This window comes from Mandrillus leucophaeus, unplaced genomic scaffold (genome assembly GCF_000951045.1).
Source record: "Mandrillus leucophaeus isolate KB7577 unplaced genomic scaffold, Mleu.le_1.0 Scaffold124, whole genome shotgun sequence".
In the NCBI taxonomy this organism is placed as follows: domain Eukaryota; kingdom Metazoa; phylum Chordata; class Mammalia; order Primates; family Cercopithecidae; genus Mandrillus; species Mandrillus leucophaeus.
In genome coordinates, this window is record NW_012100765.1 from 824864 (window position 1) to 842638 (window position 17775).

Below are 17775 nucleotides of genomic sequence, written 5' to 3' on the forward strand. Positions count from 1 at the left end.
AAAAAAAGACTATTAAGGCCAGGTGCAGTGGCTCAGGCCTGTAAATCCCAGTACTTCAGAAGGCCAAGGCTGGAGGATCACTTGAACCCAGGAGTTTGAGACCAGCCTGGGCAACACAGTGAAACCCTGTCTCTACAAAAAATACAAAATACAAAAACTGGCCAGGCATGGTGGCACATGCCTGTAGTCCCAGCTATTTGGGAGGCTGAGGTTGGAGGATCACCTGAGCCCAGGATGTGGAGGCTGCCTTGAGCCCTAATCATGCCACTGCACTCCAACCTGGGCAACAGAGTGAGACCTTACCTTAAAAAAAAAAAAAAAAAAGACTCTGAAAAGCAAATACCTGGGAATGGTGGCTCACACCTATAATTTCGATGCTCTGGAAGGTCAGGTGGGAAAACCACTTGAGACCAGACATTCAGCCTGGGCAACATCGCAAGACCTGCCTCATTCATTCATTCATTCATATTGTCATTTTAAAATAAAGAAACAACTTATTTCTTTTCAAATGGATTTTTCCTTAGCTCCTATAACAATAATTAATTTGAACGAATGTTTGTAACTTGAAAGTTTACTTTAAATACAAATGGCAACATGGAGGTCCTACAAAGTAAATAAGTTTATATTTTGGTAGGAGAAGAAAATGACACAAATTGGATTAACTGGGCAAATAAGGCCCCATCTTTAAGTGAATATGTATGTGGAGAAAACTTGTGCCTGTTCTACTTCCTCTTCCTTCCTCATGAAAAACTGCACAGAACAGGCACAGGCAATGTAAATAAATAAAAAGAGCTAAATAGATCATCTTAAAAATTAAAAAAAAAACAAAAACAAAAAAAACACACACCAATATGTCTTTAAAACTATGCTTACCCATCCCCAAACATATAAATGCAGGATATTTTTAAATGCATAGAACATACATGAAATGAGAACATAAGTGATTATTCCCACTGTTTTCATATCATGTGTCTTGCATAGGTTCAGATTAATAAAAACAATTATTTCCTCCTTGTGGCCACAGCATTTTACCACTCCTCTTCAGTTTCTATTTCTTGTAACCTTGTATTCCTCCAAATTCACTATTAACACAAGGAAGACCCTAACCACAAAGTTGATGACCCGACTTCCAGATGCAAAGATGAGTTCCAGAAAGCAAATGCCTTACAAGCCTCTTAAGAAGCAACTGCTCATTTCTTTTTTTGTTGTGGGCACACATATAGTATGTTAAAATATTTTGGTCTAATTCCAACATCCCTAAATTTTTCAAAGCAATTTTAAATTCTTCTTGATGTTTCATTAAATAGATATTTACTATCAAAATAATTATGTGATTTTAGCTAAAATAGTTAAAGTATCTTAAGAGGATTTTACTGTACTTCAAGTGAGAATGATGAAAGGCATCTCCCATGCATTTTATTCACCTGAGTAATGCCATCACCACCACTATCTTCACCTTGCCTAGAAGGAGACAATCTCCAAGATGTTCATTTGCATTAAGCAATTACTGTACATGAACTCACATATGTTCAATACAGCAAATGTCAAGGATTCATAATCCAGGCATTTAGCCGACATGAGACCAGAATAATTCAGGGACTTTACTTGCTCTTCAAACTGAACTTTTTTGTATAATTTTTTGTTTGTTTTTGAGACGGAGTCTTGTTCTATCACCCAGGCTGGAGTACAGTGGCACAGTCTCGGCTCACTGCGATCTCTGCCTCCTGAGTTCAAGTGATTCTCCTGCCTCGGCCTCCCAAGTAGCGAGGATTACAGGCATGTACCACCACATCCAGCTGATTTTTGTATTTCTAGTAGAGATGGGGTTTCACCATGTTGGCCTCAAGTGATCCACCTACCGTGGCCTCCCAAAATACTGGGATTACAGGTGTGACCCACTGTGCCCAGCCTGTATAATATATTTTTAAAAGAGCAAAACTAAAAGAAAGAGATTGAGTTCCTGATAATATGGGGTCTCTTGTTTCTCTGTTTAAAAAGTAAGTCATTTTAATCTCTGAAAGCCAATGGATATTATCTCCTAATCACACAAGGAAAAAAAAAATGCTTAACATATTACAGTGGACAGTTAAGCAGCTAGAACTAAGCACTGGACTTAGTAAGCTTAAAAGGCTATAAATAGATTTCTGTGCCCCTTTTGGGGGTTGGAGAGTAAAATAGACCACACTGGATATTTATTCATTTCATTAACTGAACACCACTAGGTGCCAGGTACCATACTATATCCTAGATATCTAACAGTCCATTTACAATGCAATCTTTACAGAAAAGAAAAAAAAAAAAAAGAAACTAAAAGGTTTAGGGGCATTAATTACAATGCAAACCTAACCGCTTAAATAATTTCAAGGGAAAAAAACCTTCATTTTTCTAAATATACCAATATTTGTATGAATTAGCATAATTCATCAGAGCCCTTGTCTGTTTCTAAGTATTATACAATACTGAATTCTCAAGAAAAGGAAAACTTCGGCGGGGCGTGGTGGCTCATGCCTGTAATCCCAGCACTTTGGGATGCCAAGGCGGGCAGATCACCTGAGGTCAGGAGTTCAAGATCAGCCTGGCCAACACGGTGAAACTAAAAATACAAAAATTACAAAAATTAGTCGGGTGTGGTGGTGCACACCTGTAATCCCAGCTACTTGGGAGGCTGAGGCAGGAGAATCACTTGACCCTGGGAGGCAGAGGTTGCAGTGAGCCAAGATCGTGTCACTGCATTCTAGCCTGGGAGACACAGGGAGACTCACTCTCTCTCAAAAAAAAAAAAAGAAAAGAAAGGAAAGGAAAACTTCACAGTCATCATTTTCACATATTAAAAGAAAAAGAAAAAGAAAGAAAAAAAAAACCCTAGTACTTTTTTACTCTTAACATCAGGGCAGGCATTGGTTCCTTTTCACGAATCTTTTGGTAGGCAGATCAGGACTCCTGAATGAAAAGCACCCCACAGTCAAGTGAACACACGATGACAGCACGTAAGTTGCTCACTGACAACGACCAGCATCCATCCCTTCCCTCGACAGTGAGGCGTGCTTTAGAGTCACCTGCAGCTCAGCCTTGATTTATGACCAGTGAATGGATCTGCAATTCATTTAAAGGAGAGGTTAGACGCACACACACCTTGATATGGTCCATCATAAGTTGCTTCTGTGCATATAAAAGAGAACAGTCTGGACACTTGAAAACAGACACCTTCTGGTTTTCAATGTGTTGGTCAAAGTGGCGATACAGCAAGGTTTGCAGGGTGAACACAGTGTCGCACATGGAACACTTATATATTATTCTAAAACAGAAGAGTGCAGCGAGATCATGTCAGTCAGCCTGTTTTAAGTCAAAGGAGCTGCTATTTTATAGCTAAAGAACTCGGGAGGCAGAGGCACACTGAGAACACACAAACACAATAAATAGAACAACAATTAGCTTTGAACAAACTTTTGAAGACAACTGGCATCACTCAATCATAGATCAACCTTAACATTTCGAGTAAAGATGTATTTGGCTACATTTACTTAGAAATCTAAATTAATGACCATTTTACTACTCACAAATCTATAACTGGCACATGTTTGCACAAAGTCTTCATGTTACTTTAACACAGAGCAAAAGCATGCTTTTTTTTTTAAGTTTTTTTTTTTTTAAGATCAGACCAGGCAATGATGATACCCTAACTTGGAAAAGAATGTTAATCTGATTAATAAACTAAATAGGACTACTCAACTCCAAAGTTTCCATTTAGAGTCAGTAGCAATTTTACACTTGAATGTCAATATTTCTATACCTGTTCTTCACACAGGAAGCCCTACGCTAGTAAACAAATATACACTAAAATCAAGAAACAGAAAATAAAATCGATACTACTGTTATTTCAACAATGCTTGAATGTTTCTTATGCTTTGAATGATTTAAAACATTCACTTGTCTCCTACAAACTATTTCCATGACTAATATGTTACTAACAAGCAGCCTCCTCAAATGAATTCAGCAGACCTGAACCTTCTGAACATAATATCCTTCCTGCCCATCCACACTCTACTGAAACGAGGGCACGAGACGTCTGGGGAGGGTAAAGGGCTGCGTCTACCCTGCCGCCGGCCTCTGCCTCCAACGGATGTGATCGGTCATTTGTGAACAGTTCTGATGGCAGCAGGTCACCATTTTTTAGTCACTGCTCTGGGTCACCCTGGCGCATAGGGGAGGGCCTATAGGCATCTGTATTTTGTCTGGAGAACTGTGAGAATGGGCACAAAGAATTCTAAACAGCCACTTAGGAAAAGGTCAGAGAAAAGCTGACTGGATGTGAGGGTCAGAAAGGAGGAGAGAGAAGTTGAGGTTTTACCTGGTATTCCTACGGCAAAGTTGAAGAAAGGAATGCCTCCTAAACCACGTGCCTTCCCTCTGTCAGGGCCCACATAGCTTCAAACCTCACTGTGCAATTCTCTGTCCAAAATTACAGATTTAACTTTTTTTCTCTCTCTCTTTTTTTTTTAATTCTACTTTAAGTTCTAGGGGACATGTGCACAACGTGCAGGTTTGTTACATATGTATACATGTGCTATGTTGGTGTGCTGCACCCGTTAACTCGTCATTTACATTAGGTATATCTCCTAATGCTATCCCTCCCCCCTCCCCCCTCCCCACAATAGGACCCGGTGTGTGATGCTCCCCTTCCTGTGACTTTTTTCTCTTTTTCCCCCATAAGATTTATAAGTTTAACTGGATTGGCCTGTTTTTTAAAGGTCTTCAGATGTTACTTTACTGCAGAGCACAAGTGCCCTTGGGGGCGGGGGTGCTGAGGAGCAGACGAGGTTTTCAGGATCGTACACTGCAGCACAATGTTGTACACTCATCATGTGTCATCATTAACTGTAGCAGGTGTGACAAAGATGTTCACTTTCTCCCTGTTTGAAACTGTTAGTATTGTGAACAGCCCAAATGCCCAAGAGTATAAATGGTTAAACAGAAAACTAGGCCGGCATGGTGGCTCATGCCTGTAATCCCAGCACTTTGGGAAGCTGAGGCGGGTGGATTGCCTGAGCTCAGGAGTTTGAGACCAGCTTGGGCAACAGGGCGAAACCCTATCTCCACTAAAAATACAAAAAATTAGCCAGGCGTGGGAGCGCACACCTGTAGTCCCAGCTACTTGGGTGGCTGAGGCACAAGAAGTGCTTGGGCCCAGGAGGTGGAGGTTGCAGTGAACTGAGATCATGCCACTGTACTCCAGCCTGGGCAATAGAGCAAGACTATGTCTCAAAAGAAAAAAAAGAAAGAAAGAAAGAAAAGAAAAGAAAAGAGAAAGAAAGAAAACTATATGAAGATTTTAAAAAATTATGTCACAGAGCTATACCAATGGCATGGAAAGATTTTCACGCAAATTGAAACAGAAGATAACAAGACAATGTATGATGTGATCACATTTTTTAAAGGGCATAGAAAAGGAAGAGAAGGCATAGGATTGTCGTCATGTCTGCTGGAAAATAGTATATGTATTTTTATTGCTTTGTTTGTCTCTATTTCCTGTTTTCTCTGTAGTTGGCATAGGACAATTTTTTTTAAAAGGATAGACTTGGCCGGGCCCGGTGGCTCATGCCTGTAATCCCAGAACTTTGACCAGGTCAGGAGATAGAGACCAACCTGGCCAACATCGTCAAACCCCGTCTCTATGAAAATATAAAAAAAAATCAGCCGGGCGTGGTGGTGTGCACCTGTAGTACCAGCTACTCGGGAGGCTGAGGCAGGGGAATTGCTTGAACCCAGAAGGCAGAGGTTACAGTGAGCTGAGACCACACCACTATACTCCAGCCTGGCGACGGAGCGAGACTCCATCTCAAAAAAAAAAGAGAGCTTCAAGAAAAGAACTCAGGTTTACTAGCTAGGCTAAGAAACTGCTCAAAACTCAGCTGGACGCAGTGGCTCACGCCTGTAATCCCAGCACTTTGGGAGGTCGAGGCAGGCGGATCACGAGGTCAGGAGATCAAGACCATCCTGGCTAACGTGGTGAAACCCCGTCTCTACTAAAAATACAAAAAAATTAGCCAGGCGTGGTGGCGGGCGCCTGTAGTCCCAGCTACTCAGTAGGCAGAGGTAGGAGAATGGCGTGAACCCGGAAGGCGGAGCTTGCAGTGAGCCAAGATCACGCCACTGCACTCCAGCCTGGGCGACAGAGCGAGACTCCACCTCAAAAACTCAATTTTCACATTTTGAGAAATCATGATTTCACAAGCAACGCCACAACTCATTTTGTTCATGCTACATTCCTCTGGGGAGGGATTCTGTTGTTTGGATGTGCTGTCTTAATAACAGAAAGTGTAAAACAGGAGACCATCTATTTACGTAGGTATCATTCCGAGGAGACTGAGGAGCTGGTTGTTGGTGTAATATTAGAATCCCTCCCAACAAAATACAAACAGATATAAAAGGGAAAATGGTGACTTTACAATGGAGAAACCGGGCAGACACTGCCTTGCCTTGATGATGAAGGGCAGCATCACCACTACCTTGTAGGATAGGTGGACGTCGCTCTTGCCCCCACAGTGATCCTTTGAGAAAAGCATGGCATCACAGGCCAGTCACTGCCACCAAGAGCAAATGCCCAAGTCTAGCAATGAGACCGCAGTGACAGCCCAAGTGAGGGTCAGCCACAGGAGAGGCCTGGGTCCCCTTTTAGACGGCCAAACACATGAGAGCAGGGGACACTGAACTACTGCTTCAGACGGAAGAACACTGATAAGGCAGCACAAGTAAATCCAAAATGTACACCCAGATAAGATCTCGGACCAGAGAGGAGAAAGACACGTCTAACAACTGGGAGGAATCTGGATGAAGTCAACGAACTGGACTGTATTATAATCAACAGACTTCCTGACTGGGGCCGCTGCATGGAGGTTATTTACACAAGTTCCTTTTGTGGAAGGGACCAGAACACACCAAAGTATTTACATCATGGTTCCCCTTTCCTCCTAAATACAAAGCAGGGAAGGAGACAGACCAAGGATTGCAACGCTAACAACTGAGCAATCTGGGGGGAAAAGATGCACGCGTTCTCTCCATGTTCTTCCAGCTTTTTTTGTAGGATAAAATCCATTAAAAACTGCAGTTGATTTTTTTTTTTTGAAGTCCAAATGTGACAAACCTCACAGACATGTCTTTTAGGAGCAGAATCTGAGGATGGAGCAAACTCTCCAACGAAAATGGAAAATCCCCAGGGAGACCAGCTGCCAGGCAGAGAGGAGGGGTGGCATTCAAGATAGAGAGACCAGTCTGCACAAAGGCAGGGGTCTACTGGGCACGGTTTGCTGGGAAACAGTGAGAATCCCAGTGTGGCTGGGCTCCCAGGGGTGTGGGAGTGGCGACAGAGGGTGCTTTAGAGTTGTGCAGGGCTTTGAAGGCCAAACCTGGAAGTCTGGACCTAATCCTAAATGCAAGACTGGGTGAGTAGCAGGGTGACTACACCACAACGAAGGCAGCAGGGGAGGGAGAAGAGGGAAGAGAGAGAGAGAGGAGGAGAGGAGGAAGGGGAAAGGAAGGAGAAAGAGAAAAGAATAAAAAGCTAAAACCAAATACCCATAGTCAGTGAGGTCAAATTTACAGCAACAAACTCTCCAAAACACTTCAAACAGGTGTCACAACAAACAAATAAAAGACTCCAAGCTTTGAAATTGCTGCCATAAGCCTCCTACATTACCATCAATTGAATCCAGCTAGGGGCAAAGCACCATCCTCCACATCATATACCTAATCCCCACAGCCCCGGTTAGGTAGATGACACTGCTGCCATTTCACAGATGGGACAGCAGTACTTAGTGAGACTAGATAATCTACTTGGTGTTAAATAGATTTCAGGGTCAAGGTTCAAATTCAGCTTCCTCTGACTCCATACTCCTCTCTCATGCCTCTATTCTAATTTTGCATGTTTTACTTCTTAGGAACATGTTCTACTTCTTAGGAACATGTTCAAAAACTCTGTCTCTTATACAATTCTTATTTTGAAGTTCTCATTTCTCCACTTACATACATTTAGACATTGCCAATAAATGGAAGACATAGCAAAAGAAACTGCTGTTAATCAGCAGTCAAGGAAAAAATAGAAGCAGACACAAAACTTCATTACCATAAGATACAGGCCAGGCGTGGTGGCTCACACCTATAATCCCAGCACTTCGGGAGGCTGAGGCAGGTGGATCACAAGCTCAGGAGATCGAGACCATCCTGGCCAACATGGCGAAACCTCATCTCTACTAAAAATACAAAAATTAGCTGGACGTGGTGGCGCATGCCTGGAATCCTAGCTACTCAGGAAGCTAAGGCAGGAGAATTGCTTGAACCAGAGAGTCGGAGGTTGCAGCGAGCCAAGATTGCGCCACTGCACCACAGCCTGGCAACACAGCGAGACTCCATCTCAAAAAAAGAAAAAAAAAAAAAGAGATACAGTAATAGACATTCAAAATGATCCCAAATTATCCAGAAAAGATTAAGGGGTACTCAAAGTTTCCTTTTAAACAGCAGGGTACTATGCCTGCCCACCCACTGGAAAACAAGAAACAAAGCGCTTGCAACAGTACCCAGCACACAGTAAACACAGTAGATCAAAGAAAAATCGCGTGCCATGCTTTTTGAACTGGGATGCTGGGACTATGGGACTTCACGGGTATATTTTCACACATCCATATGTTCTCTAAGAAAAACGGGTGAGAGGTTATTTTAACACTGATCATTTAAAAAATTAATGCAAATCATTTGCATAAATTTACGTCATTTGTATAACCACCTGTTAAACAAATACTGCAGGGGGATTTCAGTGCCTGAGCTGGGACTACTTAGTCATTCTGGACTAACGTAAACAGGATAGAGATGGATTTAATGCCAGAAGAAATCTTGGGTCAAATGTAGGCCAAACAGCCACAGGATGAAAGCTTTTACCTTAGCTTTAATTGGAAAAGGGGGTGAGGGAGGGTTATCTTGGGCACACTGCAGTACAGGCCTACTAGGCCCAACAGAGCTGGTGCAGCAGCCCCCATTGCCACAGCCAGGCTGCGGGTGAGGGCTCCAGGCAGCCAGACTAGCCCTCACACTGAATCCATGCGATTAACTTATCTTTCACTGGCTTTGGAGTTTTGTTAACCACTTCTATAAATTTGTTTCATTTTTATAATTTAAAATACAGCACCTATTTTTAGGCTTGCACTTGTTAAAGAACTGAGGAAGGAAGGAAGGAAGGAAGGAAGGAAGGAAGGAAGGAAGGAAGGAAGGAAGGAGGGAAGGGGGGAGGGAAGGAAGGGAGGGAGGGAGGGGAGGGAGGGAGGGGCCGGGTGCAGTGGCTCACGCCTGTAATCCCACCATTTTGGGAGGCCGAGACAGGCAGATCACAAGGTCAGGAGTTCGAAACCATCCTGGCTAACATGGTAAAACTCCGTCTCTACCAAAAATACAAAAAATTAGCCGGGCGTGGTGGCGGGCGCCTGTAGTCCCAGCTACTCGGGAGGCTGAGGCAGGAGAATGGTGTGAACCCGGGAGACGGATCTTGCAGTGAGCTGAGATTATGCCACTGTACTCCAGCCTGGGCAACAGAGACTCCGAGAAGGAAGGAAGGAGGGAGGGAGGGAGGGAATGAAAGAAGGAGGGAAGGAAGGAAAGAAGGAAAGAAAGAAACAGGAGAGGAGGGGAGGGGAGGGAAAAGAAAAGAGAAGGAAAGGAAAGGGAAAGGGAAAGAGAAGGAAAGGAAGAAAATAAATACTGGGGCGGGGTGCAGTGGCTCGCACCTGCAATCTCAGCACTTTGGAAGGACTGCTTGAGCCCAGGAGTTCAAGACAAGCCTGGGCAACACGGCAAGATCTCGTCTTTTACAGGAAACTGAAAAATCAGCCAGGCGTGGTGGTGCACGTGCGCACCTGTGGTCCCAACTACTAGAAAGGCTGAGGCAGGAGGATCACCTGAGCCCAGGAGGTCGAGGCTGCAGTGAGGCATGATCGCACTCCAGCCTGGATTAGAAAGAGACTTCATCTCAAAAAAAAGAGAGAAAGAAAAGAAAACACTGGAATAATTGCTTTCTATACAATAGCCAAATTTGAAGAATACGGTTTTAGCCTATTTTAATCATTTGCTTCCTTACATTCTGAGTAACAACTACTGTTTCAGATGTCACACACATTTCTGACAATTAAATTTTATTTATTTTAATAAAGAACCAAATAAAAACTACATTCACTCCAGGGGAAAGGCTGCATTAGTACCCAGAAGTCTAACTGTCCTGAAAACTGAAGACAGTAAAATTCACTAATCCCCATCTTCAGGGCCATCAAGCCATGTATGGATTCCTGAATGTGTAATGTGTTTCATTTTGGGATCACCCCACAAAGATCAGAATGAAGGTCTTATTAAAATAAAATTTAACTTCAACACAGTTTGTTTATATATATAAAGCAGTTACTTCTATAGTATTCAATCACGTTTCCTCAAAACTAAATGTTTCAACAAAAGCCAGGTGTGTGTGTGTGTGTGTGTGTGGGTGTGTGTGTGTATGTGTGTGTAAAATATGGCATACCTGCATATCTTCCCCCTAATACTTCCTTAATTATGGAGATATGGGCAAAAAAACACCAACAGATTTGGACGGCAAATCTAGCTTCTTGTAATGATCAAACTCTATGTTGCCATAACTAATCCAGGAATAAAATGGGCATAATCAGGAGCATTAATCCAGTGCTGTGTGCACAAGGAGGGAGTGAAGACACAAAGGAACGAACGAATGCTGACAGAGCCCTCCGTGCTCCAGACACAGGGACTATCGTGCTACACATTTTAAATACGTCATCTCTCTCACTGAAGCAGGACCCTCACTTCACGGGGGAGAAGATGGCGGCTGAGACAGTGCAGGCCCCAGGTCACCCAGCCAGTGGGTGGCAGGATTCCGACTGGCTCCAGTGCCTACACTCCCTCCTCTTTGCTAAGCTGCCCCTACTGCAGGCAGCCAGCCCCTGTTTGCCAAAGAACCACTTCATTACTAAAGACTCCACACAGCAAAAATCAATCAAATTAAGAGCAAGATTAAGGCAAAAAAAATTTTACTAATCAGGGACTTATACTGGCTATGAAGTTAAATTCAGTAACCAGTGTCTTAAGTTGCTTTCATCTTAAAAATGTTACTTTTAAGCAAAAGTGTACCCTATAAAAAAGGAACTATGGAAAAATTTAAAGATGAGAGGGTTTCTAAAAAAGTTTTCCTAGGAGTTGTTAAATATCATCTTCAGAGGCTGGGCATGGTGTCTCACGCCTGTAATCCCAGCACTTTGGGAGGCTGAGGTGGGGGGATCACGAGATCAGGATATCAAGACCATCCTGGCTAACACGATAAAACCCCGTCTCTACTAACAATACAAAAAATTAGCTGGATGTGGTGGCATGCACCTGTAGTCCCAGCTACTCAGAAGGCTGAGGCAGGAGAATCGCTTGAACCCAGGAGACGGAGGTTGCAGTGAGCCGAGATCACACCACTGCACTCCAGCCTGGGCAACAGAGCAAGACTCTGTCCCCCCCCCAAAAAAAAAAAAATTCATCTTAAGAAAAAAATATATAAATAATTTACTTGCTGAGCAAAAATTCGTGACAAGAGCATAAATAATAGGTAACATTTTTGGACAATGTCTTTACCTGGAAAGAATAGAAAGATCTGGATGAGCTTTGAGCTGTATTTCGTAAAGCATCAAAATTGGCATAGCTGCGTAATTTTTCAGATCTCGGTAAATGTTATTCAATAGAACGACTACTACACCTCGCCTCTAAATTACTAATAAAGCAGTGGAGTAAAAATCGAAAGTCGGTATGACTTACTTTGGTTCTCCTATCTTGATGCCAGGATGCTGTGTGTAGGCGTGGGAATGTGTGCTTGGGGCAGACTTAAACGCCATTGGACAAATAGGACACTTGTAGAAGACTTCACAGTGAGAACCTTGAATGTGAGACTTCAGAGCAGCCACATCAGAGTACACAACATTGCAATGCACACATCTGTTAGAAAAATAAACACATGGTCATTAGCACAAGACCATAACACACGCGTAACTGCAAAAACCGGGTGAGATGAACATACTTTCATAGCCCTTTTAGGCTTTTAATGGCCCTTTGGAAGTATATTTTAGTTTTTTTTCCTATTACAAATCAATTTAATTTTTTATGCTTTTTGTGTGTGTGTTTTTTTTTTTTTTTTTTTGAGACAAGGTCTCGCTCTGTCGCCCAGGCTGGAGTGCAGTGGTGTGATCCCGGCTCATTGCAACCTCCACCTCCCAGGTTCAAGCAATTTTCATGCCTCAGCCTCCCAAGTAGCTGGGATCACAAGTGTGCACCACCACGCCCAACTAATTTTTGTATTTTTAGTAGAGATGGGGTTTCGCTATGTTGGCCAAGCTGGTCTCAAACTCCTAGCCTCAAGTAATTCGCCCACCTCAACTTCCCAAAATGCTGGGATGATAGGTGTAAACCACCATGCCCAGCCTATTTTTATATGTTTAAGAGAAAAGATCATGAAGAAGAAAAATGAAACTCAAATAGTCTATTTTTGGAGCATCTTTAATTAACATTTTTAAGAATGGATGTCAAGTCTCCAGACTACTGTTTTTGGAGAGGCCTCCACATGCTGGATGCTGGCACCTGGGCTCTGAGTTTCCTACCCATCCCCAGGACCTAAATGGCATTTCTAATGGAAGAAATCTTCAGTGTCTAAACCTACATGCCATGAACACAGGGGCAGAGAAGAACAAAGAAGTTCTGGCTCCAAGGCCTCGGCCCACTGTTTCCTGGTACACACTGATGTGGTCAATGTATGCAGGGTTCATGGTGGTCCACAGGATAGAGAAGGTCAACCACCTAGGTGTTCTGTCTCCTAGAAAATACATTTAAGTACACTTGCATTTGTTTAAGAAATTGCATGAATTATAAACCTCTGAAAATTCAGCATCTCTTAAAAAAAAATTGTCTCTCTAGCTTATAATCTCACAATTAGCTAATTACTTGCTCAAATATAATCCAATGAAGACAAACTTTAAAACTAAAATACATTTCTCCTCTATCTCCTCTTTTTCACACAAAGACTCTAAGCAACACTTATAACACCTCCACTTGATGACCAAGTCTTCCTTGTTCACACCTGAAAACTATTTAAGAGTGGTCTCTCTGCAGGTACAAAAGTCTCCAGAAATATACTTCTAATACAACTGAACATACGTGCTCCCGGATGTAAACTACCCAGGGAAGAAAGACTGCAGACAAGGCCTGGTTTCCAGGGGGAAGTATCCAAAGACGTCTATGACAATCTAAGATGCTTCTATTCTTAGAACCTCCCTTCTGAATCATGGAGATGCTTCCAAAGTTACACAGGAGTGGCATGTTCTGGATTGCATGCATTCTATTTAGGCTTTGCAAGCATTCTGTTAAAAATCATAACCAATGCATTAGCATTTCCAGTGACTTAAGGCATTATGTTCAGCAACAGCTATGTTAAAACACTAAATAACAACAGGAGAATAAAAGGAAAGCCTCGCTAGCCTATCTACTTAAACTGGTATTTCAGGCAATAGAGCCACCCAAGCATACTGAAACCATTTTGGGTTAACTTACTGGGTTATCTTGAACAGGTTAATGCTCCTCTCTGAGCCAGTTACTCATTTGTAAAATGAGAAGAGTTAAAATAGATCATTTTTAGTTCTTCCCAAACCTAGAAGCCTACAACTCCCATGAAAGAGGAAGATTATGTAAGACAAAAGTAGATAAGTAATTAATGAAACTGAAGGACCCACCACACCATAACTATAAACAGAAGATTTTCCCATGAAGGATAGAAAGATGGTGGTGTTCAAAGGGCAAAAGACCCAGGAAGGACAAAAAGGAATACAGAGAAAAGCAATAATAACCTAAAGTCACTCGGAGTGAGAGGAAGGTTTAATGTACAGCAAATAAAAAGGAAGTATCTAAAATAAAGATGGAATTTTTTGAAGCAAAAGGAAGTGGCTGTGACTCAACCCAGAGAACGCCATGGAGGCCAAGGGAAACCCTCTTTAACAAGTAAGAAACGAAAGCAGGGTATTTTAAAAAGTCATACAACATCTGCCTACAGGAAGAAGAGGAGTTTCAGGGGGCAACAGAGGCCAATGGGGGATGTAAATAAGACAAAGAAAGGCAGACTTCGAACGGCTCACACAGTATCTTAATGCTATGAAAAATCCTGTCTACTAAGAAATACGTAATATCCTGAAGTCCTGTTCTGGATAGCAATAAACTTTCTTTATTTTTTGAATTAAAAAAAAAAAGTTTACAGTATAAAATCCTATAACCATTCCCCTTTCTAGATACAGAGTCCAGTGTATCAAGAGGCAGGAAAATTCAGAAAAAATATTTGACTTTTACCAATATATAACTTTTACGAAGCTAACCACGAGCCAGGGATGACCCATCAATATTTGGGAGATGTAACATGAGCAGGAGGAGAGACAGCAAGGCACACTGTACCAAGACGAGACAAAGTGAGGCGTGGGAACCATGCTGCCACATTAGACTCCTCTGGCTAAAGAAAAGACATATTGAAAATGAGTAACTATAAAGCCAAAGGGAGCAGAAAACATGACAAGGCCACAGGGGTACTAAGCCCCACTTAAACATGAACATGGACCATTACATGAAGCAGCAGAGGAAAAGCATTACGGTTAAAAATGTTCCTGTCTTCTAAAGGAGCAGTCAATATGAACTAAACTTCACAACACATCATTTTTTACCAGCCCCATAGAGCCTCAAGTCCAGGGAGAAAAAAATCCACACTGAACACAAAATTTTTGGTTAACAACTTGAAATATGCAATTCAAAATACCAAATTTGAACAACTCTGTGAGTAGGGCAAAAGAACAGAAGGGCAAGGATGGTCTTTTCCCAAGTGGGCTGATTACTTTCAGCCTGCATGTGGAGCTTCTGTTTTAATTCAGGAAAGACAGCAGCAATAGCTAAAATTGCAGAAGTCATACTTCTTTTAGTCATACCAACCTAAGTTTACTTTCATTATATTAGAAAAACTAAACATTTGAGAAAAATTCGACATCAGTGCAAAGAAGAGCACTTGGGAAGTGCTGCAGAGCTGCTTTCTATTATTAAACGCAGAATCCATTATTAATAATAGTTTCAAAACGTGATGGCAAGAACGAAAGTATTACTCTGCATGGACTTTGCAGATCTGGGGCACCTTTGATTATCCTGTTTTACTCAGTAACATCCCAGTGGAGCTGGAGACAGACAATGCACCAATTTTATAGACAGAGGCACCACAGTACAGAGAGAATACGTGAATTACCACATAATTAGTTACTGGCAGAAGTGGTACAAGAAAACTGGTTTCTTGATTTCCAAGCCAAAGGTTTCCACCAGGCTAGATCTCAATTCATAAAACACTTGTGCATTACAGGTTTGGAGGCATGCGATAAAATGTGAAGTAAGTCTCATAGCTTAGTGTTATTAATGGAAAACTGGGCAGAACCACCTAGGAATTGATGATAACATAACCTAAACTTAAATAAAACCATCAAATCATGCTAACTGGACTTCATTTTTATTAAACATAATTTATTACAGGTAAAAAAAAAAATCATTGCATATTAACAATCTAACAAAGGTACCAGGTAAGCAAATACGTAATGTTAAGATAAACATATAGTACAGTAATACCTCTATTAACAAAGACACTGTGTATCAATGGACATGTTTTCTGGTGGAATCTTCTTAGTGAAAATATAAAAGGCACCAGAAGGTCATAAGATGGAGAAAAAAGTTCAAATGTATCATCATTCAACACTAGCTAACATTAGATTTGCCAGATGTTGTACAATGCACATCTGAGAATCCTGGGGGGCAGTAAAAGGGACCACAGTGAAGATACACAGAAGAGACAAGGGAGGAATGAGAGAACTCGAATGGGGAGAGGGAGGAGGAGGAAGGGGAGAAGAGGGAGGAAGGGGAGAAGAGGGAGGGAGGAGAAGGGAGGAGTAAATGGGGAGGAGGGAGAAGGGGAGAGGGAGGAGGAGGAAGGGGGAGGAGGGAGAGGAGAGGAGAAGACAGGGGAGAGAAGGGGAGAGAGGGAGGAGGAGGAGGAAGGGAGGAGAGGGAGGAGGAGGAAGGGAGGAGGGAGAGGAGGAGGAGGAAGGGAGGAGGGAGAGGAGGAGGAGTGGGGAGGAGGAGGAAGTTATTTGGAGTGCAAGGCTGGGACATACACCCCATCCTTCAACGTGGACAAAATAAAAGACCATTGCACTATTTCTGTTTTCATGAGAAGGGGAAATATTAAGAGGTACAGAATGTATAGTTTTCTTGCAGGGGTTAAAATGCAAAGAGTATGATAGCAAAAGTCTGTTAAAAACGGTAGAGGCACAGAAAAACCTGACAGTCAAAGTCACACCTGCACACATGCAAGACTGCGCCTAAAAGGACAGGCCCCATGACCCTCCGATTTGTGAGGACCAGCAGGGCCGACATTACATTAAGAGGATTCAAACAGATGGACTCTACAAACGAGCTAGGTTCCCAGAGGATCTGTTAATCGAGGTATCACTGTATGACCCAGAAAACCGTGTGTGCAGACCACTCAAAATGCTGTGCGGTTGTAAGTGAACGAGTTTTACTTGCACATAAGTGAATGATAATACTGACCGAAAACCAACTCTCCTCGTGTAGTGCAGACAGTTCTTGGTGACGTGGGTCTGGAAGTGCACCGACCTGCAGATGGCCCCGCACTCAGGGCAGGTGTAGGGAGATTTGTGCTGATGGATTCTCTGGTGTGATGCATAACTGCACTGGTTAGGAAGCAGCATCTGGCAGATAGTGCAAGTCTTCTAAACAAACCAAAGGGGGAAACAGGGTTGGTCCTACTAAGTACTTTCTAATATGCAAAGAACCGTGGTTAAACCTCCAGATAATTATACATCCTTCATTTCAAATACTACAGTAATTGATTCTAAGCCCAAGGGAAAAGCCAACTTGAAAGTTACATGTCCTGCGTACAATTCTTTATCCTGTAAAATCACAGTATGTGCTATGTAGTCAGGCTCATCTCAAAGTATGAGCTAAAAACATCCCTTTTAGCAGAGTTCCAATTCTGTTACTTTTGCATTTTGCTTAGGGCAAAGAAGAGAGGTATTCTTACAAATTTATGTGAGCAAACAATTTTAATACATAGTAACAAGTTTATAGGCATATGTATCTTGACAGTAGTCACAGTCCTCACAATTCATAAAAAGCTTTCTCCAAAATAATAAAAATTAATTAGAAGCTAATCCAATTGTTCCCCGACCAGTTATTTGAAATCTGAAATACAGGAATGCAAAAGAATGGCTACAGCAATTATTTGTTCTTTTTGCACTTAAATTGGCCTTTAAATGGATGACCTGGCCATGATAAAATTTATAATTAAAACCAAGGAACTCAAGTTCAAGTATATAAATTTAGACATTAAATTAAAATTTTATAGAGCTTAAAATCTGATTATGCATAAAATAAAATTAAAGGTGAAATCCTCTTTGGAAAAGGCTCTATATCATTAACTATCCAGGAAAACCCAAAACACTATTTTTCATCCTCTTGGATATAGGCAATAAACATGGTATATTTTTAAAAACACAAAACCAAAAAAAAATTAAAGTAAACATAAACTGAGGACTTATTACTTCCACCCCAAAAATAAACCTCACATAGCATATGACATAAACTGTGTTTAAATACTTTCAGAAATTCATGCAAACACAA

The 17775-nt window shown here is 41.8% G+C and overlaps 1 protein-coding gene across 3 annotated transcripts in view; it reads right to left on the minus strand.

Moving 5' to 3' along the window:
* The window catches only part of ZNF532 (zinc finger protein 532), a 138884-nt gene that overhangs the window by 37427 nt on the left and 83682 nt on the right, over positions 1-17775 (minus strand). For all 3 annotated transcript variants that reach the window (XM_011971701.1, XM_011971702.1, XM_011971700.1), the window contains 3 exons: positions 16684-16865; positions 11836-12012; positions 3133-3295 (listed from right to left, as the gene is read on the minus strand). In XM_011971701.1, the coding sequence (XP_011827091.1) occupies positions 3133-3295; positions 11836-12012; positions 16684-16865 (522 nt within the window). The remainder of the gene's footprint in view (positions 1-3132; positions 3296-11835; positions 12013-16683; positions 16866-17775) is intronic.